Genomic DNA, 26,510 nt, shown 5'->3' on the forward strand with positions numbered 1-26,510 from the left:
GTGATACTAGTGGCTGTGTTGGCTTCTCCACTCCATGCTTACTGTGAACTTGCTGAGGGGAGGCACTGCAGATTCATTCGTGCCCGAGATGGACACTCACGAGCTTCCAGGGCTGTGCATGGTAAGATCCTTGCAGCCAGGTTTCACATAGGAACAAGGGTGGGCAATAGGACAAATTTTGTGGGATAGCAGAGCCAGGAACACCAGTGAGTGGGTGCAGCCTTGATCCTCCCAAGTGCTCAGTGGATTATGTCCTGACACACCAGAAGTGGAGTGCTGCTCTGCAGTCAGGGTGTCTTGGGCTGTTAGAAGAAACACAACAGACTGGGGAGTCTCATGTGACACCACTGGAGGCTGAGTGTTTTGACCTTGAGATCAACATTCCCATCATAGGGTTGGGCCTCCTGGGGTCACCTTGCTACTGTCTGCCCATTGTTTGGCTCTAGTTTGTGATGTCATACCTCCACTGTATGTCAGTGCTTCAGGTCTTACTTAATTCTAATTAGCTCTAACCCATCTCCAAATCTGGTCACCCTGAGCAACAAGGACTTCAATTGTATGGATATTGTGGATATTTAGTTCTAACAATGGAAGGTCCAACAGACCACGGCCCCGGGGAAGGACCAGGGCTGCTGGCCCGTGTGGCTCGGATAGTAGGGAGGGAATAGGTCTTGGTGGGAGCAGACTGTGTAGGCTTCATAATTTGCAATGCAGTAGGGGCTTGGCTCTCCCCTCACCCCCTAAGGTAGAACCTGGGGAGCTCAGGGAAAGAGATGGCATGGTCTAACAAAGCAATGGGTGGGGACAGGACGCATTAAGAAGTGGACCAAGCTGGGTATGTTAGCACATACATGCAATCTAAGCACTCTGGAGGCCGAGGCAGGAGGACAGTGTTCCATGTGTGTCTGGTTTGCCTACATAGAGAAAATCTGTCTCAAATAACAACAAAATAAATGGTTATGCTCACTGGAGGGGATGTGGTGTTCTTTCCAGTCACTATGCTGGTTGGTTTGTGTCAATTTGATAAACCTACACTTTTCTGGGAAGAGGGAATCTTAATTGAGAAAATAACTGATTTCTAAGATTGGCTCGTAGGCAAGTCTGCAGGGCATTTTCTTAATAATTGATGAGGGAGGGCTGAGCTCACTGTGGGTAGTGCCACCCATGGGCAGGAGGTGCTGGATGGTGTAAGCAAGTCAGTACGCCAGTGTTCCTTCGTGGGTTCTGCTTCCGTTACTGTCCCTAGGTTTCTGCCCTGACTTACCCCCATGATAGACTGCAACCCTGAAGGTGAAATAAAATTCTTACCTTCCCAAAAGATCCTGGTGTTTATCACAGCAATAGAAACCCAAGTCACATAGGCTTCCCTTTTGATGTGTGCTGTTTTTTATGCTAGATGAGTGTCCACAGACCAGTAAGAACTTTAATCTGTCTGCACATCCTGTAACTTAGGTACCAAACAACACGTATAGCATGGATGGGGTTGTGGCACATGAAAGTTTTGGTATTGGCTCTGCTAAACCCAGACTTGGCTGAGCTCCAGACTGGATGTTCCCTCCTAGTGGGTTCCATATGAAGGGCTGGTCTTACTGTGGCCTGTTACTTCTTAGCAGTGTGAGTGGACAGGGTTTCACGGAGGTGTTGCTGTTCAAATGGGTCCAAGACCTGCAGAGATTAACTCTAGGAGAAAAACAAGGAAACGGGGTTGCTCCTGACAGAGTGTGACAGTTTATTATGACTGATTAGAACAATAATGGCTGCTCAAGAATTGGCATAGTGAACCTTGAAAAATAGCCTGTCACTTCTGGTGCCAGAGTGACAATAGCTTAGCTTGCCAGGATAACTGGGGTTCCCTGTATGAGGGAGTCTGAATTTGTTTTAGCTGCCCTGATCATAAGAGTGACATATATACCAGCATGTGCCCTGATTTAGTCAGAGGCCCCATGCTGAGTCAGATGCTGAAGAGAAAGGCAGGGAGACCTGGAGTCTGCCCATTGTTTGGGTCTAGTTTATGATGTCATCTGTGGGTAGCTCTAACACAGAGGCCCAAAGCTGATCCACAGAATGGCCAAAATCATGATTTCAGGACTGCAGGAACAGCCTCCTGTCTTCTCTGGCCCTTGCCTCTCAATGGGTGGATGACTAGGAGTGACTCCCATAGGCTCGGATTTGAATGTTTAGTGGCCAGGAAGAGGCACTATTTGAGGAGTAGGAGGTATTGCCTTGGAGGAAATGTGTCACTGCGGGTGAGCTTTGAGGTTTCAAAAGCTCTTGGTCCAGGCCCAGTGGCTCTCTCTTCTTGGAGAATTTTCAGCTACTTCTCTGGCATCATGTCTGCCTGTGTGCCATCATGTTTCCCTCCACGATGATAATGGACTAAACCTCTGAAACCAATTAATGTTTATAAGCATTGCTGTAGTCATGCTACTAAGACAATAGGGAATGCAGGCTGGGAGAGTACTGGTCAACCTTACCTGCAGACGTGAGAGTGTAACTTAGGATGCTGTTTCTGTTGCCTGGATATCCAGTGGCTCCTGGCATGCTGTCTGTGGATGTGGTGCCCAAGGGGAGCAGGGTGAATCTGCCAGAATGGCCAGAGCTGAGGACCCTTGTGGCTTAGCTCTCACATCTCTGGCCCAATAAAGGCAAGGTGTTCTGCCCCAGCCCCTTGGGCCTGGTTTCTGGTTTGCAAGACTGTGAACAATTGTCTTCTGCCCTTGGTGGCAGTGACAGTGCACTTGACCCCACCCCTCCCACATGCCATATTCCTAGTTCTAGCCTTAAGAACTTGCAGTGCACAGATCAGAAGGATGGCTCAGGGTTAAGACTGCTTGCTGATGTTGCAAAGGACCGGAGTTTGGTTCCCAGAACCTGTATCACGCTGCTCACAGCCACCTGTAACTCCAGCTCTAGGGGATCTAGTGCTTTCTTCTGGCTTCTGAGTGGATTCTAAGTGTGCTCCCCTGGTGGCAACTCATGTATGGAACTGAAAAGCAGGGCAGCCTGTGGCTGGGCAGGTCACAGGCACAGTGGGGTGGCCACTGCTCATATTTTGTTAAAGCAAGTGTGATGTGCTTGTACAACTGCCCTCTGAAGTGTGTTTACGCCAAAGATGACTGATGAGACCTAGCCAGTCAAGCTCCCGAGAGCGACTGTTGCTGAGGCACAGTGGAACAATGTCCACTCAGAAACCAACATCTACATTGCCCCCATAAAGCTCAAGAAACGCCAAGGAGGCGGGTGTGGAAGGAATGTGAGTTGATAAGGGGTGGAGTGCTGTGTAGCCTCTTCCCCTGAAGTGAACTACGGCTTCCTGGAGGAGCTCCCGTGTAACTTGCTATGTTCATGAGACCCCTCCTCAAGGTTACACAGCAGGAACAACAGCTGGACCAGGAGGCTGGCCAGATGAGCTGCCTCTAAGTTCTGCAGGGGCTTCAGAGATGCAGGTTTTGACAGTCCCCACCAAGGAGGGGGCCTTTTCAGCATGTTTGGGTATCCATGCTCCTGTCAGTGAGCCCCTAAACTCACTGCTTCTCTAAGTCAAGTCTCAGGTAAGACCATTTGGTCTGTTATCTGTGCCATATCTGAGGTTTTTGCTCATGTCTCTCCAGGAAATAACACAAGCGCTTTTTACTTTATTACAGACATGAAGAGCCCGCAGTTTTGTTCTGTGCCACAGACATATTGTCTATGGAGCTGGGGTAGAACCCAGGCCCTCACCACGTGAGGCACAAACTGCTCTGCTGCATCCCACAGTTGTGTGTCCTGCCTTTAAAATGAGTGTTTTCACATGAATTAGGAAAGCTGGGTACCCAAAACCATTTTCAGGTCCTTTACATTTTGCAAAGTGGAAAAAATGTACAAGCATTAAGCAATTCTGCCTTCCAGGCACAGAGGAGTGCAGAGATGCTGTGCCAGCCTGTGATGCTCTGTGCCCCAGCTGTGTTCTGAGTGAGCTGAATAATCAAAGTGATGCTTTGGTTTGGAATATGGAGGAAGGAAGACAATGAACTGTGAGCATTTAGGCCTAAAGCGAGAAGAGGCAATATTATATTACCAACCAAGAGCAAGTTAGCTTCCATGGACAAACCAAAGGAACCCCCAAGTTCTTGTATTTCTCGTCTGAATGCCATGCGTATGGTCCACCTTCACCAACAGGCAGTGTTGTGTAGCTGCACTGTAGTTGCACTCAGTGGGTCTGAGAGTAGCCTGGCCTAAGGCATGCCCTACATACCCATCACATGCTTTTACTGATCTATCAGCTCAAGTGTCTCCAGGGTAGAGAGACCTGGAGGGAACTAGGCCAGCTTCAGGCACTGTGTGTTGAAGCTGTCCCCTTCTTTGCTAGCAACGGCCTCAAGTAGGCTCTGCTTCTTCTGCATGCTCCTTGAGGACTCCAGCTCATACATGGTGGTCAGGTTGAAGAGCACGCTCTCGTGCAGGTAGTGCTTGGGGTCCTGCTGCACCATGGCCTCCAGCTGTCGCAGGGAGTCCTTGAGCTTTCCCAGGTAAAGCAGACACACAGCTGCATTGTTGTTGGCCTGGAACAAAGGACACGTACTCAGGGTGGCACAGACACAAGCCTGCCTACTCTTGTGGTCCCTGGTCCCCGTGTCTCACCAGCCCCTTTGCAGACCTCTTTAGCTACTCCAGGCCAGGCCAGGCCAGAGCAGGAATCTGGGTTTATTAGTCTGCAAAAGGTAGAGGGGCCATGGGGTACCCAGTCTGCATGTCTTACCACTGCATTTGTTGGGTCCATCCTCAAAATCTCTGTGAAGAACTTGTGAGCTTCTGCAAAGTTATTCTGGCCAAGGTACAGAAAGGCTCTGCAATGTACACAACAGATAAAGCAGTGAGCACAGGAAAGCCGAGGGTGTCCACCAGCCAGGGTGAGGCTCACCATGCACCATGGGCACACCAGGCACGTACATCAGAGTGAGTCGTGCACTCTCAGATGGAGGCAGTGGCTTTATTGCTGACTGAAACATTAGACTCACTGGCAAGTCTGCCATCCAGGTTCTAGTCTAGATGCAGTAGCTCCAACCAAGGTTACTTCCTGTCTTAAAAGCTGACCCCTGCATTATGCTCACTTTCTGGTGTGGTTAGAGGGGGGAGCAGGTTTGTCCTGATGGCCACATGCTCATGATCCTGTGATATGTGACTCAGGAAAGCTAATCTGAGACCAGCACTACTAGGAGCCCCCGATGGCGGGTGACACACTGGTGTAAGTCTGTACCAAAAAGAAGCTCATGCTCGGAAGACTAGGGAGCATGCTTCCTAGGAGTAAGGAGCAGGCCTGTGATTCTAGAAGAACAGCAGGCTCGCTGGCCTGAGGGTCCTGGGTCTCAGCATTGAGGACGGGACAGTCAGACAAACTGTGGGCCAATGAGATGGCTCAGCAGGTTGAGTCTCCTGCTGTCCTTGGAACTCTGAGTTCCAGGGGGCTCATGAGTGTCAGAGCCAACTCTCCACAGTGGTCCTCTGAGCTCAGCATGCATGTGTATAGGCACACCCACAAAGTAAATAATTAGAAGGTATTTACCTGTTCATTAAAACCATTATTTTACCCTGCAGTCCATCCAACTTCTGAGTTACTTTCTCAACGTCTTGAAAATATTTTTCAGCTGTTTTTATGTCTCCAATCTGCTTTAACAAAGTTATCCAGTCAGTTTAGCTGGCAGGTTAAAAGAGATGTTAAGTGTAAAATCACAGTTGTTCCCAGTATCATGTCAGAATAGGAAGTTCCCTGTATGTCATACAGGGGATCCCAGAGCCCACCCAGTGAGCAGGAGACATTTAAAGACAGTCTCAGGTTAACATCCAGTAATAAAATCAAAACGGTCCACCCAAAGTATCTGGTGCTTCTTGTCTCTGACAGGGAATTATGTTGACATGACTGTCTGGTTCAAGTCTTACAACTTAGCAGCTGTGCCCCCGAGAAAAAATTCTGGTGTAGCACTCAATAAAAACACACTTTGGTAAAACACAACAGGCCTAAGTAAATTTCTGAGATTACTACTGGCTGGGGACAGAGTAGATCCCACCAGCTTGTCAACTTCACAGTAATATTTTGACTAAACAATACAGAATCCTACTATAAAAATAAATGAACAGACCTACTGGTATCCCTTGTGAGGAAACCATCAGCCCTCTTAAACAAAGCAGGGCCCCTTGGGATAGGCGCCCAGGGAGATGAAGGGAACTCATACTCTGAGGCAAATGAAGTTCGGACTCTTCCTCTAACATCTCAGCCCTGGCTCTCCATCAGTGCTGGGGAAGAGTCAGGAAGCCATGGGGCTGAGTGGGATGTGCAGGCCCTGTCCGTGCTCTTCTGTTGCCTTAAGAATGAAGGGAACCCAGTGCTCTAAGGTAGGGTTGCAATGAGAAGTGGAAGACATAAAGGGTCCTGTTATACAGCAACTTCACACACCGGTAAGAGGCAGACAGATGATATGTGTTCAGGGCCTGCCTGAAGACACTAACAAAAGTCCCATAAGGTACCATCTTTTGACCTCACTGTACCTTATTATAATAAACGCCCTGTTTGCCTCCTAATATCTGGAGGATCTCTGAAGGAGTGAGCTATATGAGTTATTGATTTAGGTAGGTAAAGTCTATTTCATGTATCAGGAGGCTTGTTCTGGCTTTTTCAGCCTGGAGGCTCTCCCTTTTGGCACCTTCTTGTGAGCGGAAACACCCTTGGGTTGGCTTCTCCCTTATGTTGTATGTCGGGAGTCAGTGCTCTGGGAAGCAGATCACCAACTATTCATCTGCAGGCTTGCTTTTGGAACCAGAGTGATTCTAAAGGACACAGGGGAGGGCAGCACAGGAGAGACAGAGCCTGAGGTCCTACACTGCTTTACTAAGCAGCAGGGGTTGATGGACATTAGTATGACCACTGTATCCCAGCCTGGGGAGGCAGAGCCCAGGCTCTCTGCACTGACCTGGGCTCAACTCAGCAAGAGGCATGGGGAGCGGTAAGTGGAAGGAGCTCTCCCTAGCTTGGGCTCATCACCCTGGCTGAGTCGGGGATGGGTGGCAGCCCTGGTTGAAAAACACCAGCCTTCTCATTGATGTTCTTCAATAGACATCTCCCCATTTGCCATTTGTCCTTATCACTTCTAGCTTATCTCTCAATGGCTCAGAAAATAAACAGGAAAAGTTTTTGTATTTCCTGGGGAGGGGTTGACATCTTTGCAAGCTGGAGGCCATTCCCTTCTAAGCAGTTTTCTTGAGTCTGACTGCTGGTTAATGAGCTGCATGTATACAATACAGATATTTAATGTGACGGCTAGGACATATTAGGGTGTACAGCGCCACCTGTCAGGTATCCTTGGGCCACTGTGTGCCACTCTTCCCCACCTGCTGCTACTCATGGCTGCACTTTGAACTGGCCACCCCATCTGCTCTGCTGCCTCCATCTCTGACGTGTTCAGGCCTCTGCTGCTCCTTCCCACTGTGTTCCAGTAGTCACTCCCTGGCTCCCTGCAGTCCCCAGATGGTCTGGCACCTTCCTGGCTCTCCAGTGAACTCGGACAGCCATAGGTCTCCAGCTCTGAAGTCAAGTGGTCATGAGTATCTTCTCGTCCCGCCCTGGACAGCAGAGCTGCTTTCACACAGTGGTTTCCATTTACTGCACTTCCATTGTGGCTCTAAAGCTGTCTTGCTGGTGTGAGTGATGACCTTCCAAGACCCACGTGAAAAGAGCTGGAGGGGCACAATCTGAGCCAGAGAGAAATAACTTCAAAGGATGAATGCTGCAGATGTCCAGAGACTGGACTACTTTGCTCAGTTTTTGACTGTCTGAGAAGCTCCTGGATACAGGCAGCTCCAGCCCTCTGTGAACAGGCTTCCTCAGTGTGGAATCCTTCTCATGTCCACTGCCCTCCACTAGCCACTCTCCACCTGATTTCTGAGTAGAAGGCACACACGGTCTGCAGGATGCTGTGTGTTGACGGTGACATCCACCATTTCAAATATGGAGATGCCACCTGGCCTCTCTGAAGGCTGGCAGGGAGTAGTCAAGGCTGTGGGGGCAGGCAAAGGCGTTAAGAGTTCCCTCTCATATCTGGGAACTGAATAAAAAATAATAAAAATATGCCCTTTATTGTGCTGCATGCCTGAGCTGGGTTCCCAGCTGTCAGACAGTCAACACAGATGACCCCTGCTCACAGCCAGACTTGCTCTATGTCCATCTCAGAGAGAATAAAGACTGCTCTTTAGAAGAATTACAACAGGGGGTTTCTGGCCAGGAGACAGCGGAGGCTAAGGGAGGGGCATGTGCCTCTGGGACACTCATTTTTGTCAAGGCTGTCTTCTTCTGTGGTCCAGCAATTGTGGGGGTGATAAAATGATGGTTCACCTATCCCTAGGTCACAGAACATTTTAGAAAAACCTTAGAAACAAGTGCAAACCCAAGTGAGAAGCCCACAGAGAAGGTGCACAGCAGTGTTCACATTTACCTGTGTGAGATCATCTAGGAACTCACTGTCTGTCATTGACTTCATTTTGGTTGGTGCAGTCCATTCATGATGTCACCAGTCTTTCCCACAGCCCTCTGCACTTTGTTGTAAAGCACTTCTAGTCCCACACTTTAGCAATGTATAGAAAGTTCCTCACCCTGTTTGCATCAGTGTCTACTTTTCAGGACGTAGGTGTGCTTTCCCAGACAGAAGCCAGGCATGGCCACTGAGAACATGTCCACATTTGGCTTCACTCGCTCAGAGACAAAAATGGCCGTGGAGTGGCTCACTGCTGACTCGCCAGGGTGGGATGACCATGTATCTTAAGCCTGGCCATGTCACGCTGATGAAGCTCTGAGCCAGCTGGGATGGCTGCAGAGGAAGGCTGCTCCTCTTTCCCACTGAAGACTGGCCAGTTACTCCTGTGCACTGAGGGCAGAAGAACAGGTGCAAGATGCAGATGCCAGCACCACACTGTTTGTAGGCCAAACTCAACAGTGCCCAGGAATCTTGGCCTTGAAGATCTGCTTTCTTTGGGCTCTGATTCCTTGGCTCAGTGGATACTATGTCTCTCGTTTGGAGCAATATGTCCTGAGGACTGTACCTCTCCTTTGCATTGGATCCTGAGATGGAGCACAGGCCTGTAGCAGTTCTTAATGCTGAAGAGCCTCGGCCCCCTACCCAGCAAACCTACTACTCTTATGTTTTGCCCTTTCTCTAGCTACCGAGGACACTACTACTCCTCTTTCCCCCCAGGGGCAGCACTGGCGGAGACCTGTACCACCCCCAGGCTTTCAAAACCAATGAGCCGGGGCCTCCTCTGATTTGTAGACCACATTCAAGATGGAGTCAGGGAAACAGCTCCAGTTCAGTAATGACACCAGTCTCATCCCATAAGCATCCCTTATGTAACGTGGCTTTCACTGTGGAGATGTGGTCTGCGAGGGACACTTATCCTTGGAGCCACTAGGGCCCCAAAGTATCAGATTTCCCACTCTGCACAAGTACTTTCAGTGTTCCCGGGTATGTATGCAGATGGCCCCCTCCTGTGTTCTGGGTCCTCCATGCAGGAAAGCCCTGCTAAGGAGTCAGGGAATATAGAACTCTAGTACCCATGAGTTCCAGACTCCCACATGCCAGGAAGGTGCCCTAGCTACAGATGCTGTGAAGGTGTGGTGGCCATGCAGGCTGCAGAACACTGTGAGGTCAGGAGCGTGGCAGTGCTTGACTCCTGTGGCCATGTGCCTGTGTGGGCGGGCTCTCTCCTCTTGCCATTAGCTGTTCTTAACCCACCCACTTCTTTGGAACCCACCACTTCTTTAGAGCCTCTCAAGGGACAAACATGCAAGGCCCATATCCTGGGCAGCCTGCTGTGGGAGCTCATGATCCTGGAACTGACAAGAAGATGTACCAGATATTAGAGAGCCTCTGTATTACTGCAGCCCCTGTGTCAGGGTGCACTTGAGTGTTCCTTCAACACAGCAGCTGCAGTTAGCAGGTGACCCTAACTTCAACAGGACAGAACACCGCACACCAGAATCATCTCAAAGAATACCTTAATGGTCACATGAATTAGAACTGAAATAGTTCCTTACTGCTGCCCATTTGTATAAGTTCTGAGGGACGGAAATCCCGGGCACCCTTACTGCTGCACTCAGCTGTTGTCTGTTAGCAGCATGACCAGTACCTGGAGGAGAATGCGGCCAATACCACTCAGCAGCTGTGGCTCCTGCTCCGGGTAGTACTTGATCACTGTGAGGTAAGCGTCTACAGCCAGCACGTAGTCCTATGGTAAGAGACCAAGAGCATGCAGTGAGCTGGAGAAGCCGCACAGCTCTCTGCAGTGCATCATGGACCAAGGATACACACGCACACGCGCACACACACACACACACATACACACACAGCTGTGGAGACAGCAGGCCAGTGCAGGACCCCTCCCGCCTGTGGTACTGGGACTGAGGACTCTGACTTCTGTGGAACACACATCCTTCTCTTATCACAGGGCTCTGGACCTAGAATCAGGCCTGAAGGCTGCTTTTTGCTCCCATTTTCTAAGCAGAAGCCAGAGGTCCCCACATTTGGTCCCTCCCTCTTTTCTGGCAGAGTTGTGTAAAGGACTTGTAGTTCCACACCATCCCATCCTCCAAACCTGTATTGAATCGACCCACCCATTGACTTTGCTGTGACAGTGAGGGCCTATGGATGTCCCTGCATCTTATAACGACGTAGTTACCGCTGCTCTATAGAGACCGGAGGCACTGAAGGTGCTGTGAGCTTGGTGTCTGCATCCTGCAGGGCTTTGTCTCCAGTGCTTCAGCTCTGTGTAGCTTCATGGCGGCAGCCTCACACCACCCCTGCCTGCAGCCTTGAGGCAAAGTCTGTCTACCACCCACCTAGTGCCCATTTCCCACTTTTGGTCCACGGTACAAAAAGGTGTGAGAGTTGGCTTTAGTGACATGAGTGCTGCCCATCGCAGGGTTCAAAGGTGAGCTCCTCCTACACCCTCTGTAGCGTGTAGTTGAGCAAGCTTTGTGGCAAGAGCCATGCCAAGTATTTGTTTCCTCTCAGTTACAGCATGTGGTGACCAGTCCAAGGCCAGCACTGCTGATTTCCTCCTAACCATAAGATTCTGGAAGGTATTTCATTTCTCTATTCTAAACTTTAAGTTTCCTCCAAACTGGGACTACAGCTACTGAGCTTGCTAATTGGGAGGTTATAAAGACAGACGACAAGTAAAATTCCAGTTTGGCAGGGGAAAAAAAAAAGAAGACTCTCCAGTCTGGTACCTTCAAGTGCAGCTCGTTAAAACTAATTTTATTCAAGGCCTGATGCTCACAAGGAGCCAGACCACACATGCCTTGATTTCCTCTCCTACCACGTTTTGCTGCCTGTCACTGCTGCCCAAGGCCAGCCTGCCTTAATCCTCACTGCGCCAGCAGGTGCACATGTCAGTGTGTGCAGGTGCACGTGTGTATGTGTGTGCATGCACCATGAGGTGTCAGAAGGGAAGGCTTTTGACAGCTCCACTGCCTTTGGGAAGTCAGGGTCATGGCTGAGAGGACACACCACCCCTGTGCAGATTGTTGACCTGCTTTCAGACCACTGTCCAGGGGTCTAAGTCACTGCACAGATTAGCAGCAGCCAGTCTTACTTCCCTCAAGAGGGTCACAGCTCCTAAGATCCATCGTGGTGTCCTCCCTTACATTTGATTTCAGTGAGCAAAGAGAAGACTGTGCCGAGTCACAGTGCTGCATCTGATTACAGGCCATCTTGATCTGGGCTCCATTCTGCTCATGATGTTTCTAACGGACAACTGTGGACAGGGCCAGGGTATGAGCATGGAGGAACAGTATGCCTCAGTAGCAAGCCCTGCTAGGATCCTAGGCTTTTTGGTTGCCACTGTTGCCTTTCCAAGTTGCCTGGGGTCAGGGGTACATGCTATTGAGGATGGCCCAACAGAAAAGAAACAGGCTATAAGTATACCCATTATATATAGCTATTTTTGAGACTGACTCTTATTGTATAGCTCTGTACAGCCTGTAACTAACTATACGGACTCAGTTGGTCTTGAACTCTCAAGAGATCCATCTGCTCTCTGTCTCCCATGTTGGGATTAAAGGTGTGTACCACCATGCCCAGCTTTGATAGGATTTTACAGCTCTCCTAAGAGGCAGGGTAGATCCACAGGTTGGGAATGATGAGAGAAATCAGCAGCAGAGAAGAGATTGTCAGGCAGGTGCCAGCGGCATCAGTGTTAGCGTATGTCGACAAGCCTAGGGTTAGGCCAAGCTTGGTAGAGGGAGTGTTTAGGTCTGCTGTTGGGGACCTTCTCATTGGTTACTCATCAATGAAATCACCCATTCTGGGAACCTGGAGGGCAGCTGACAATAGCTTCTTGGAGAGTGCCCACTCTACTCTTCTGACTACACCAGCTTGCCCTTGAATAGAAAAACAGACACTCAGATATAGGCAAAAGCATTTTTGCTTGACTTCCACCTAAAAACTGCATTGGCTGAGTGACTGTTAAATCATATTAATGGCTGTTCTGTTGCTGACAAAGGCTTTATATAGCGTGACCTAAGCAAAGAGGAGGCACCCTGTGTGTGGCAGGCTCTTCCCCATAAAGGAGAAGCTACAACAGTCAGAATGTTGTGTGGGAGGTATAGGAACGTGGAGCTGAAGAGTGTCTAGGTTCACTCCAGTGGCACAGGTATCTTAAGGCTACTGTGAGACCCAAGGATATCACATTTATGAACAGAGGGTGTTGTCTTGCAAGTGAGTGTTCCTGGAAATATATTGTGGGATGCTCATAGCTGGAACATATGAGCAAATTTCTTATCATCAAAAGGCTGATTAATTAGGTCATTGTTAGCTGGCACACAGGCCCCAGCTATGCAGCCCAGGTCCTGTGGCAATACTGGTTGTGTCCACTAGATGGCAGCAGAATGCATGTGCTTGCATCCACTTTCCTTACATCATTTCTTTCACTCTTAACTCATGAAAATCAAGATTAAACTGAACTTTTAATTTAAATTACATCCACTGTGGAATTATTTTTGATGCATGATAATCTGTCCTGTATTGAGTCTTGGGTGATGGGATGCCACTGGCAGACGTTTGGTGCCTGTGCCTACATTACTGGTGGTTATCACCACTGCAGTAAAACAAAGAAAAGCATTTTTGTTACACTGTTTTCTAACACAGCATCTCAGAAATGCAAGCTGAGTGCCCTGCAGCAGAGCAGTGACTTCCTCCTTGAGCATCTTCAGCTCGTGGCTGGGCACCACCAGTGCTGCAAGCCTAAGAAGGCTTGGCAACCAAGACTCAGCCTTCCAGGAGACGCTGGATGCTCACTGTGCCTCCTAAGGTTGCCACTGGCCACAGCAGTGCTGAGAGGCAGACCTGTATAGGGGCAGTGGGACAGAAGGATGCAGGCCCCTCCTCTGCAATGGTATCACCAGGGAGGCCGAGGTGGGGAAGAGACCAGGAACAAAACAGCCCTACGGGCAACAGAGCATGTGCAAATATGTCAGGCACAGAATTTCTAAAAGCTGTAATGTGTTCAAAAGTAGGAAAGAGCTGTGAGGAAGAGAGCTGAAGAGATTTTAGGAAACCCGTTCTTCCTGTGTCAAGGTCACCTACCAGATGAGCCTGTCTCCACGCAATGTCACATGTCACACGTCTGCAGAGGTGCAGAGGATGCACAGTGTCTATTGCTGGGCTGTGGCCACACACTTTCCTGCCAGATGCAAGGAGGTGACCACGTGAGGGCTGCCAGTCGGGCTCAAGCGAGGAGCACGCTTTCCCACTTGGTAACCTGCCCGCTGGCGGCCACTGTCAGAGCAGGATGACCTTGGCTGTGGGAGGAGTGATGAGCTGTCTCATCACAGCTCGGAAGGTGTTAACAGCGCTGCGCTGGGCGGCTGCTGCTGACAGATTCTGTGGCGGCTTCAGTGCCTGCAGCTGGCAGCAAGGCCGCCAGCTCTGTGGCAGGCCACCCGTGCCCAGGGCGGGAGGCAAGCCAGGCATGGGACGTATTTGAAATGAGAGAGAGGCCTGAAACCACGGCTGCCTGCGCTGGCAGGGCTTGTGTGGAGAGAAGAGCCTGGAAGTACAGTGATGGACAGCCTGGCTGGGCTCCCTGATTCACACTGGCTCCTCAGGGGCAAAGATGGGGTGAGCTCCTCACAAGTGGGTCTGGTGGGAAGGCTTGCCTTCAGATGTCAAAACCATCAATCATTAAAAAAAAAAAAAAGACCCTCACACTAAAACAAGCAGAACAAAGGATGCTTTTCTGGATGGAGTTCAGAGGAAAACGGGCGGAATGAGCAGTTTTAATTAGACCATTTAGACCTAGGCCCGCACAATTAAATGCAGTAATATAAACTGTTTTCTGTGGGAATTTTATAACGACAAGTTAGGCCCCCAAGTGTGAGTGAACTCCACTGAGCAGTCTAGGCCATGAGGAAGACTGCCGAGGCCCACGGCTGACTTCCTTGTCAGGCCTGTCGGAACACACAGCGCCTTCCTGCAGCCTCCAGCTGACACTGTCTACTAGAACAAGGAGCTCCACAGCTCAGCCGCCCACATACCTTCATCAGGAGCAGACAGTTTGCCATGGAGTACAGCACACGGCCCAGACGAGACCTCCACAGCTGAACAGAGGCTGCGGGAGAGAGAGGTGTGAGTGTGCACAAGCAAGCATGCTCCTGCGAGCTGCAACTGCTTCGCCCTGGGTGCTGAAACAAAGCCCCACCGCCCCGCCTAACCCACCAGGTCTCACCAGGTCTTATTCACCGTACGCTCCACCGGAGACGGAGGACAGAGTTCTCAGTGGGATGCCCAGAGTGGGCACCCGTAAGAGACCATCTGCACAGATGCAGCAAGAAATAGAGCCCAGCTCAGACAGAAGAGCAAGCAGTAATCAGGAGCCCACTTGTAAGCCACAACCCTAAACCTGTGACCATGTCTGATAGAGAGCACATACGCTGCCTGGGGTGGAGGCTGACCCATGCACAGCCTGCCTGTGTCCGGCAGCTGCGGAAAAGCTGGGTTTGGTGGCAGTTTTAGTCCCTACAGCCTGGAACTGACCTTTAGTCTCAGATGGGAATAACACTGGTCTGCCTTTCTCACAGGCTTTACTGAGGGTGGACACTGGTAGTGGCCACAAAAGCGCTCCATGAGAGGACAGAAGCACTCCCAGTTGCAGACAGGGTAAGTCCAGTACCCACGGCTATGGATGCAGTAGACAAGCGAACAGTACACCTCTGCTCACGTCTGATGCTGGCCATCTCCAGGGTCAGCACCTTCACTGACCATCTCTACTTTGGTTTTCACACTTGCTCTCTATGTGAACCCGTTGTGCTTGGAACGATCCCTTCGCAGACGTTTGAAGTGAGGGGAGGGCTGACTGATGGTTCTTCAGATCATCAGGAATAAGAGCTGAGCTGGGGACTACACTGCTTGTATCAACTAGGGTAAGCAGATACATCCGTACCTTTGGGTCTCAGAGCCTAGTTATCAGCAGGATATGCTCATGTAAATGTACACAGACACACAGACACACAGACACACAGACACACACACACACACACACACACACACACACACACACGTCACGCATGCATACACCACATATCAATCACTCACACAGCACACATACACACCTGACCCTTCAACCCCAGGGAATCATGAACTCTTTGAAAGGAACTGGCTCCTTGCTAGTGTATTGAGAACGCTGTAGCCAGAATAACTGCTATGGTAGAAATGTGTACACAGAGTTCTCATACTGGGGATATAATAACCTAAAGCCACATGTTGATGGTATCTGAACTTGGGGGTCCTTGGAAAGGCATTGGGAGGTTAGGTAAGGTCCTGAGTCGAGGCCTTATCACAGCATTGGTGATTTTATTTATTTATTTATCAATTATTACTATTATAATTTATTATTATTTTTTGGGTTTTGAGACAGGATTTCTCTTTGTAACAGCCCTGCCTGTCTTGGAACTCACTTTGTAGACCAGGCTGGCCTTGAACTCACAGAAATCTGCCTACCTCTGTCTCCCAAGTGCTGGTATTAAAAATGTGTGCCACGGTGCCTAGCCTCACTGGTGGTTTTATAACAGAGCTAAGAAGACGCTTCCTTGTCTCATCATGTGATGCCCACTTCCTGTACAGTGCAGACCTCACCACACGCCAGTACCATCTCATGGGCATCCAAGACTCTAGGACCGTAAGTCCAGTACTACTCTTTTCTTTATAAATTAACCATATTTGTGACAACAAATGGAAAGAGACTGAGACACAATCTTCTTAGAGGCTGATCTGCCCCTGTGGTCCACCATGTGTCCGTAGGTGACTGCCAAGGTCCCATGAAAGACTGGGGTGTTCAGCCACTGACAGTTCACACTGTGGCCCACTTCCCTCCTGGCAAGCAGATCAGTCCAGGAAAATGAAAAGTCCCCAGTGCACCGAGGAGCTGGTTGGGCCGTTTGTATTTCTCATCATTGGGTAAAACCCCATGCTCTTTCTCTCATCTACTCCGAGTCGATGCTACGGGGAAGCAGGCCAAGGGACCATCCACTGTTGGGTAAGAGTGGGGTCAACTGTACTGCTGACCCTTGCATACCTGAGCCAGTGGTGTTCTGCCATCTGAAGGGCAATGCTCACCTTGCCTGCTTTCCTGGGTGACACTGCTCAGACCGCCATCTTCAGCTAAGCCTTGCTCCAAGTTGGCCAGGATCTGCAGTCATTTCAAACAAGGACAACAAAACTGTAAGTGGATTTGTGGCCACACTGTCATATGTTTCAGACACAGCAAATTTCTCTGTGTGAAAACCAATCAAAGCAAGGAATGTTCGCAGAGACTCGTCTTTCTCACTGTGATGTCCACCAGTGACCAGGAGGTGACAAGAAGAGCAGGCCCCGCCCTCGGGCGGAAGGGGGAATTTAGGCTTAGGAGACTCAGAGCCTTCTCAGACACTGAACACAGTGGGCGTTCAGTTTTTCTTTTCATGAGAAGCATCAGATGTGCTGCACACAAGACTGATCAAGTTCTGTGGGAGCCTCAGCCCTGTCTTCCTCCAGGGTGCCACCGACAGCAGAGGGCACCTACAGCCTTTCCTTCAGCACTGGGTACATTCTGTGAAGCTGTCACTTTGCATAGTTCTTACTGTTTGGTTAAAACCTTTCCATTGTTTTATCTGTATTTGGGTTTTCCTTGAAAGAAAAGCTGCTATGGTCCCTGTGATATGGGGAAAAGATTTATTATTATTATTATTACTATTACTTTGAAGGGCAGGGTGAGAATATGTGTAAAGACTATGTGTAGGAGAATAATGTTAATGGAAAAGGTTCTCATGTAGTCTGTCTGCTCTGTGGACAACCCTGCCTTCCTCCCACTACCTGCTGGGTGATATCACCCCAGAGGCTAACCCCAGGAGCCAGGGAGGCAGTGGAAGATACCACTGAGTGTCTTTTCTCCACTCATCCATGTCTCACTGGGCGCCCTCCTTTGTAAAATCATTATTTTGTTTAAGCAAGAGAACAATTAGCTGCGGACTGTGGGGCACATTGCTGTGACCTCTGAGATTCAGGGGACAGACGCAGGGTTAAAGATCGTGACCTGGGAAAGAAGTGAGCCAGATCCATCCAGGTCAAATGGCATTTCCCAGCTAATTTGTCTTCTGATAAGTAATTATGAAGGCAGAAACTGACAAGGGAGTAAAGTCTTAATCCCCTCTGGCTAGAGCAGAGAGACCCAGGAAGAAAGGGAAGGGATCCCGGACAGCAGAGGGCACCAGCATTCAGGACTGAGTCCAGAGCTTAGTGAACTAGGACAAAGGCTGGCATTTACATCTAGGAAAAGAACCACACACAACAGGAAAGGGGACACTTCTTTGGGACTCAGGGGTGTGCGAGGGTCTGTGTGCACAACTGTGTTCCAGGCCTATCACACCATGTGTCTCAGAATATACACAATCTCTGTACTAGGTATTAGGGCTGGTGGAAGGCTGCATCCATGGAGCCCTGGAGAGCTTAGCCAGCACCCACTGGGAGGGAGGGTGGAATCTGCCTGCTGTTCTGGCTCTGAAGAAGTGGGGGTACTTCAGAGGAGCAACAGCAGAGAATCAGGGAACAAAGAGGGGCTTCCCACTGCAGTGTATGAGGTGGCACAAATGGAAGCTACTGGTAGTGGAGGTGGCGAAGGGTGAGTGGGTTGTCTGTGCAAGAAGGGCTGCACACCTCAGCTTCACCTTAGGGAGCTGTCCTGTGAACTACAGGGAATCACAGACATGACATTGCCAGTCCAGAACACAAACGGTTCCTCTTCCCCCAGCCCTTACTGCCCTTGTGTGGACCGAGGCACAGCCATAGAGGTAACTACAGGGACGTGAGATGCTGCTTCAGGTTCGGGGTGACGTAAGCTTATCACCTCTAATGTCTATTTCTCACCTGGACGCCCCAACACACTGTTCTTGTCTGCACTACAGATTGTGGGGCTCCAGGAGAATGTACTTACAGTGTTTTGTAAACTTTAAAAGTGCCGAGGGAAAATTAATTACGTGGAGCAGCAACAAGAAATTAAAAAAATTAAAACTGCTCCGCCGCCTCAGAGTTTTTTCCTGTGGTCTTTTTTTCTGCCTTCATCCCTGTAACAAATATAAAAGGTTTGGAAATGCGTGATCTGGGAGCAATGAGGCTAATGCTTGCTGACTGTTAAACAGTAAGTGGGCCTCCGAAACTTCTGGGAGCTTTCTCAGCAGGCCGTGCGGGATGCTGTGGAGGAAGGCAAGTGCTGTCGCCTACACTGAGGCCACTGCACTGGGGAGCAGTTTCTCCAGACACCCGACCCTAGGCTCCTCCTAGAGTCGTGGGCTCACACCAGGGTTTTAGGCACATCAACAGTCAGGGAGAAGGAATGGAGGGCAGGGTTCCCCTAAAGCACGCTAATGAAATACTCAGCCTTAAGAACGACAGATCCTGTCAACTAGACAAGGTTTAACACTTCAAAACAACACTGTCTCAGACAGGGGGAGGTGACACAGGGACCTCCCCGACAGATCTGGGCTTTTTCCTCTCTCTTTTTTGGGGGAGTCGGGTGCCACGTGAGGACTTGCAAGCAGGTAGTGGGGGCTTCTTTTGATCAAACAGCGATACTTGACAGGTGTGAGGAGCTACCCAGCAGCCCACTCTAGGTGCAGTGGAGCCGATGGAAAACCCATGGGTGTGCTGACATCTTGGGGCTGTTACTGTCTTACAGATCAGGAGGGAACGGAGTGACACATTCCCAGTTCTGAGAAAAAAAAAAAAAAGCCACCACCAACAGATCTGCTGACAAACTTCAGACAAAGGACCAAGATTCCCCTCTTGTTGGTGCCCAGCAATATGTGGTGCATGCTGATGAAGCATTGACCCCAGGTGATACTAAGTGGGCTACCGACCCACGACCTGAGAACCACAGTGCTTGCCTTGGCTTCTATGTGCTGCTAACAGAGGCTACTTTAAAGACAGACTTAAGGACATGAACCCTACTCCTCCTGGTATGGTCAGAGTGTTAATAAGGTGCCATTTCTGACTATCACTAGTTTTTTTGAGTGGCTTTCCAGGATGGATGCCTGGGCACAGTGCCTTGGGAGTTCTTGCCCTAAACCCATTATCATGACCACTGAAAAACAAGACTGTAAGTCCTTTAAGAACCCTGAAAACAGAACCACCATGCTGAACGGCACAGGTGGGAATGTCCAGAGTGACAAGCTTGTTCTGAAGGAGTGACATCCTTCTGGGGGAGCCTGGTTTGGCTTCTGTCCTTGATCTTTTCCTTCATCTGGCTTACTTCTGCCTCCCTTCACATCCAATCTCTCCTTTTCTAAGGACTCTGTGAGGTCCCTGTTCCCCTCAGTTCACATGATCATCTCACAGAGAAATAACTGCTTTGAGCTGAAGGGAAAAGGCAGACGCTGGCCTCAGATCAAGACCCAGGAGAACTTTTAGGAGGCAAAGGTGTCTGGAGTGGTCCTACCCAGCATGGGCACTGGGATCTTGAAGTTGGCTCAAGACATCTTATGACCAAGTTCTCTGTATCAAGGAGATTTATTTGCTCCAGAGTGACAGAGAACAGGGATAAGGAACAGGAGCTAGAGGACAAGGGAGAAGGGGAAAGAAACAGGGGAGAGGGGGAAGGAGTGTCTGTCCTGGAGGACAAATGACTGCCTCTGAATAGAGAGGACACAGTTCTGGCCCACAGGTGCATGGCAGTTTATACCGTGAAAGGGAAAACTCCATGTTAGGATGAGGTGTTTAATTTCAATTGGGCATGCTAATTAAGGGGGCCAAAAGGGGGGTTTGATTGTTGGATTTCAATACATTTTATAGTCGGATCTCGATAGTCAACCTCAGAAGAAGTGGCCAAATAAGGGAACAGACTTTGGTGGCTAGCCTTAGGAATGTAGCCTAAGGTTTTTAGCAAGGCAGAGGGAATGGGGGAAGGGCAAGGCCCACTAGAGCCATGCTCATCACATCCCGCTGGAGATGCCTAGAGTCCGTTCAGGCGCCTGCAACCCAGTACGGCCTCCCCACCTATTGAGAGAGATCTGAAGTCTCTGACTCCTTCAGGGCCTACCCTGAACAAGCTGGTTTCCTCCCAACAATTTCTGTCTCCTGCGTTTGCATGGTAACACATGATCCAGCAATTTTACCACCAAAGGGAAGGATATCTGTCTGCCCCACATGTGCCATGTTGCTGCAGCACTGCCCACTCAAAGATGAGTGGACAGGGGACATGTGGCAGCTGCACACGGCTGAGTGGTGTGGGGGAGGAGAGAATGGAGTTCTGTCACCTGCAGCAACCTGGATGGGAATGGAGGTCAGAATGGCCGGTTTGCTCCCCAGGTGGGAGTTAGAAGATCTGAATGTAGAATATGTTAGAGGTAGGCAGAGGGTTGGTAAAAGAGGTTGGATTTGCATGCATCAAAATACAGGGCCCAGACCCAGCAACAGGTGCAATTAACCCACTAATCAAAATGAAAGAAACTGCTTTAAGCCATAGACTAATTTGCTTGGCAGCCGCTGATCACGAACGTGCAGCTGAGTCAAGGTTACCTTGTACCGCTTTCAATTTAGAGCTTCCCATGAGGAGCAGTGAGCTGAAACACTTTAGAATTTCAGTCCATTCAATCTGCACAGCCTGAAATGTATCCCTCATTGGGTGTCCTACGAGCTCACCACTGTAATCAAGTTCAGTTGTGGAAAGAGTCCTTGGAACTGAGTGGGCAGGCCTTGGGAGCAAACAATGCAGGCGAAGCACGGGGCTGGAAGAGAGGGTTCCTGACTTGGCAGTTTCTTTGATGAGGGGGCTCCCTAAAGCAGAGGGGCTGGCTCTTCTGGATCTGAGCCCTGGGCACATTCTGGATTGGATCTGAATAACAGACTCCACTCCTAAGAATGCAGACAGTTCTTACTACACACCCACAGCACAGGAAGGCTATGTGTCCAAGTGGTGATGGTGTCTGAAGTGACTTTGGTACCCTGCTCAACTCTGTGGACAGCCACTATCACTTGCCTGCCACAGTATTTAAAAAGGCCGAGATCCCTGCTTTGAGGCTGGGTAGGTGTCCTAACTTGCTGTACACCAAGGTGCCTTGGCCTGTAGGAGCTGTCATGAGCGAGGCATGTTGTAGTCATGAGGCCTCAGCATACACACATGAGACCAACACCCACTCAAGGACCCTCTTTGGTTCTGACCAACAAGTAGGTCTTCCTGTCTTTACCACTGCCACCTGGGGGCCTTCTGGAAGGTAGGCTTCCTACAGGGAAGAGGGTTCTTCGGGTGTTCTCAGGCACTTGAAGAATTATTAAATACCCCCACTGCTCCAGCACTGAGTGGTCACCAGTGCAGGTCACTAGCAGTGTCGCTCAGCACAGCAGGCTAGGTCTGGTCAGGGTGTCGAGCTGGATGTTTCCACCGAGTCTGTGTGACTCCAGATGTCCTCCTGTCAACGCCTCTAGGACCTCCACACCTTGAAAAGGGTGGGTGTGTGCTTTTCTTTCTACTCATATCAGTCTGAGGGGATGTATGTGCTGAGAAAAGAAAGGCAAAGAAGACTGAACGGAAGATATTTTTACTAGCCAGAAAGCCTGGTTTTCTCTGGGTTCTCATGTGTCCCTCTTTAGCCCTTTGGTGTACCAAGATTCCATACTGCTGCAGCAGTGCCCACTGGCTTGATTGTCCATGACCCGGGATTTATAATGGTGCCAGTCAGAGGTTTCTGACTGAGCCCCACCAGGGCAGCGATCCTACAAACCCAGATGAAGGAAGTTACAGCTCCTTCACTGAGCAGTTTGCTTAGGGTAGACACGGGGCAGGAGTGTGACCTGGAGGGGAGGGTGCTTGTCTGCAGCCCAGAGGGATAACGTGGTCCTCATTCCCTCTTTCCACTTCTTTAAGTGGCTTGCTGAATGCCCCATCTTCTCTGATTAAGTCACATTTAATTTGTTCTCTGCAGGAGCAGTAGGAAAGTGGAGCCGGGGAAGCATCTGGATGAGGAGCGCCAGCAGCAGGCAGAAGCCGCCATCAGGAGGCCGACGGCTGGCCTGCCTGAGCCGGCCAGCCGGGAAGGAGAGGATGGTGGTGGCTGTTGTCCTGCATTTCTAACTTTGTCTACTGTAAAGCAGCAAACTCAAGTGCGCCCATCTGTCAGAAACCCCTTTTAGCAAAGACACCAACCCATCCTGGAACAGAGCTCTCACGCTGTCTTGTCAGCCATCAGCAGAGAAGCAGGCCACACTCACAGCCCACGCGCCTCTCTTTCTGAGTGCATGAGACAGAGCCTCATCTGCTGCAGCAGAGGCTTTAAGGAAACCTTCCTACCTGGCACCCCAAAGCCAAATCTACCTGGGATTGTGGAGTAAGGATGGTTCATCTGCATTGGCAAATGAAATTAACCTCAAGCTAATTGTCCCTTACTGTTTATGGATTACACCTATTTATGCAAATGGCTCTTAGGAAACTCTCTGCTGTGTGGTTTCTTTCCCAATCAATTTGCAAAACTCTGGTGAGACCTGGGGAACAGACAGCCTGGAGAGCCAGAAAGGGAGGCGTAGAAAGCAGAAGACAGGCATATGTAGACAGTGACAGCCAAGGGCTTCTGTGTCATGGCAGCATGGCACACGTGACTTTATGTAAACCTGACAGAGAAGTCACCAAATGACTCAAAGGCAATAAACAAAACCAACAGTGGACTCTTTACGAAAAGTGAGTGATGTCTCCATATAACAGGATGCTGCATGAGAGCATCGCCCTGATCTAAGCCAGGCACTCAGAACACGCACAGACTGTCCATCTCTTGTGAGTCTTCCAGACAGGAGAGGTCCATCTGGGCAAACTGGCTTACAGTTGCTCGGCCCCAAACCAGTCTCTAGCCTTTGAAAAAAACTTTAGGTGTGAATACCATGGTGACACTATTTCAGAACCTTGTGTATGAGAAAGAAGTGAGGCAGTCTCCCCGGGGACGGGTGGAGAATGCCTTGGTGTGAATGCTGAGGAAGAAGACTGAATACCATGACAGTTACCTTGCTGCAGACGGTCTTGACCCTGTGTAATCGGTCCAGGGACTCCTGTGGATTCCCCAGATACTGCTGCAGTTCTGCATGCAGAATACGCATCGAAAAGGGGACCATGGAGCCTAGAGTAGAAACCAGAGATAAGTTAATGAGCTTGCTATGGATGCCTGTGTTTTCTGACTGTACAAAGGAAGGAGGCATTTACAGGGTGTCTTAGTTACAGTTTCTACTGATCAAACACCATGACCAAAAAGTAACTAGGGGGAAAAGTTTCTTACACCTTACAGCTTGGAGTCCATCATCCAGGGAAGTCAGAGCAGGAACTCAAAGGAACTCAAGGCAGGCACTGATGCGGAGGCTGTGGACAAGTGCTACTTACTGGCTTGCTTCTTATATCATCCAGGATCACCTGCCCAGGACTGGCATAAGCCTCAATGACCTGGATCCTCCCAAATCAAGTATCAATCAAGAAAGGGGTTCACAGACTTGTCCACAGGTGGATCTGGTAGGATCATTTCTCAACTAAGGGTCCCTGATTCCCAAGAGACTCTAGGTTGTATAACTGACAAAACTAGCCAGCACACAGGTGCTGCAGTGGAGGCAAGAACAGAAGCCCTTTGTTTTTTGGTTTAGCTGTAGAATACAAGCTGGTTTTCTCTGCCAACCCACAGCTTGTATATCTAGCCACTTACCAAAGGAGACCAGATGTGACCACTATTGCCACAGCTCTGCAGCAGCCCCAGAGGCTCTCACAGATGAATTCAGCAGCAGATACCAAATGACCACCAAAGAAAGCTTTAACAGAGTACTTTACTGCTGCAGGCCAGAGTGTGAGCCTGAGCAGAGAGTGAATGTGGTGGTCAGAATAAGAATGCCCCCCATAGGTTCATGTATTTGAATGCTTAGTCACCAGGGAGTGACTTTAAAGGATTACAAGGATTAGGGGGTGTGGCTTTGTTGGAGGAAGGGTGGACTTTGATGTTTCAAAAGCTCAGACAGGACCATTTCCACCCCCCACCCCCCCTCAGCAAGAGGTTCTCAGCCTACCCCCAATGGCCATGGTCCTCTCCATGATAATGAAATAATCTTCTGAAACTGTAAGCAAGACCCCAGTTAAATGCTTTCTTTTATAAGAGATGCCTTGGTCATGGTAACAAACATTGACTGACAATGAATGGGTTAGCTAGTATCTCTCAGCAGGGAGGGCTGCCTTGGTGTGACCTCCGTGGGTCACTGCTATTCTCAGAGGGAGGCAGCTCCCAGCAGAGTGGGGCAGAGGCACGTAACTGGACTTGCTGCTATGTACCCAATGCTATGTGTATGGTTGCCACGGGCCACAGAGCATGTGGGGAGTCTCACTGTAGCCTCTTGCTTCCCTAAGGCACAGACCCAGAAGTTGGTCTGTCTTCCTCTTTCATTCTTGTAACAGGGACACCTGACTAGACTCAGTGATCCATCAGGTGACCCTGGACACCCTCTCCCCTCCCTACCTCTCCTGGTATCCTCCTCCCTATCACCAGGGGCAGCTGGTTGGCAGCTGATGGGGATACTGATTGCTCCATCAGTCTCCTGGAGATGCTCCATTGCTGAGACATTGCTGTGTGAGTGTTCAAGAACACATCCTACTCTCAACCCTATGAAGACATCTTCCACCCAATGCTAATTCGTACACAAACAAAAAGTATCTAGATCAAATATTTATTATAGTTTTTAGATGGAGGTAGGGTGGGTGATAAAAAACACAGACTAGGTCATCCAACCCAGGTTAGTGCTACAGCTGGCTTTTCAACTGTAACAAGTATTGGGGAAACAGAAAGCTGCAGGAAGCAGAAGGACATCCTTCTTGGTACTCAGGAGTTCAGGCAGAGTAATGTGAACTATAAATCTAAATCTAATGTCAGCATAACGTGTTAGCTGTGGGAGGTAAACTGATTTTGCAGTAAAGAATGAAATTCCAGATGTTTGCAATATTATGCTGCACATTTAATTCTGAGCAGCCATGTCAGGTTTTGTGTGGATAGAAAAGAGATTCAGAATTTAGCTTGAGAAAGAGACCTGTGAGCTGCACACCCTGGAGGGAGCAGAGGAATACTGGAGACTGGGTGAGAATTTCGAGGAGCAGATGGCAGAAGGGAGGACAGAAACTGAGCACTCAGTTAATTCAAGAGTCTGTCCATCTGGTTCACTGATGTGAGGGTGATCTGTCTCAGGCCTATGTCCGGAGGTGAGTTTCCACAGCACCACAGCAGCTACTGCAACCTGAACCAAACATACAGACCACAGCCTGTCAGGGGCGCTGCTGGCAGGGGGCACTGAGATAATCAAAATGTGTATTCTTTCTGGCGTGAGATCTTTTACCTCATATCCTCCCAGGCGCTGAAAGGGAAAAGGGGCCGTGCAAATACAAGAGTGCCATTAAAACCTCAAACTCAAGCCATAGCAGGTCTTTCCTTCCAATGGAGAGGGCTCTGAACAGACTGAAAGTGGTGGTGTGTGGGCATTTCACAGCTTGGAAGACAGAAACGCAGCAAATGCACACAGCAGAGTGAGCTCACTGTTAATCGTGAGTCAGCGGCAGGTCATCAGTTACAACTGTGCCACATGCAGTGCACCACACCGGTGGCGCCGTGTTACTTCAAGAATTCAGTGAGCAAGCTACTGATACTACCCAGGGACGCAGCTCCTGTCAACACCTGAGCACAAACCCTGCAGTTGGAGAAACAACCTGCTTTAGTGTATCACAAAACAAAACCCAAGTTAATTAAAAGAAAATAAAACCCAGAAGGCCACTAGAAGGCTCAAGGAAGATTCTAAAAGCCAAACAGAGAACAGGTTTGGAAAGGGATCTTAAGTCCCTAAGAGCAGCTGTTCTGTCCTGAACATTACAGACAAACAGACAAAATCAAAATAATCCCTAGTGCCCAGTATATAACCTGACCCCTTTGTTTCATCCCTCCATGCTAGGGGTGGGGTGGCAGACGTCTT

General features: G+C 49.6%; 1 protein-coding gene across 2 annotated transcripts in view; it reads right to left on the reverse strand.

The window, feature by feature from the left end:
• Window positions 1–3,615: 3,615 nt before the first annotated feature.
• The window catches only part of Trappc12 (trafficking protein particle complex 12), a 62,300-nt gene continuing 39,405 nt past the window's right edge, over window positions 3,616–26,510 (reverse strand). The window contains exons 6-12 of one of the 2 annotated variants that reach the window (XM_028768817.1): window positions 23,535–23,647; window positions 16,635–16,707; window positions 14,558–14,631; window positions 10,150–10,248; window positions 5,543–5,643; window positions 4,739–4,826; window positions 3,616–4,541 (exon numbers count right to left, since the gene is read on the reverse strand). In XM_028768817.1, the coding sequence (XP_028624650.1) occupies window positions 4,299–4,541; window positions 4,739–4,826; window positions 5,543–5,643; window positions 10,150–10,248; window positions 14,558–14,631; window positions 16,635–16,707; window positions 23,535–23,647 (791 nt within the window). In that variant the 3' untranslated portion in view covers window positions 3,616–4,298. Of the gene's footprint in view, window positions 4,542–4,738; window positions 4,827–5,542; window positions 5,644–8,080; window positions 8,892–10,149; window positions 10,249–14,557; window positions 14,632–16,634; window positions 16,708–23,534; window positions 23,648–26,510 lie in introns of those variants that run through there. The other variant, XM_028768818.1, reaches the window with a different exon arrangement.

This window comes from Grammomys surdaster, unplaced genomic scaffold (genome assembly GCF_004785775.1).
Source record: "Grammomys surdaster isolate TR1022 unplaced genomic scaffold, NIH_TR_1.0 188, whole genome shotgun sequence".
Lineage (NCBI taxonomy): Eukaryota > Metazoa > Chordata > Mammalia > Rodentia > Muridae > Grammomys > Grammomys surdaster.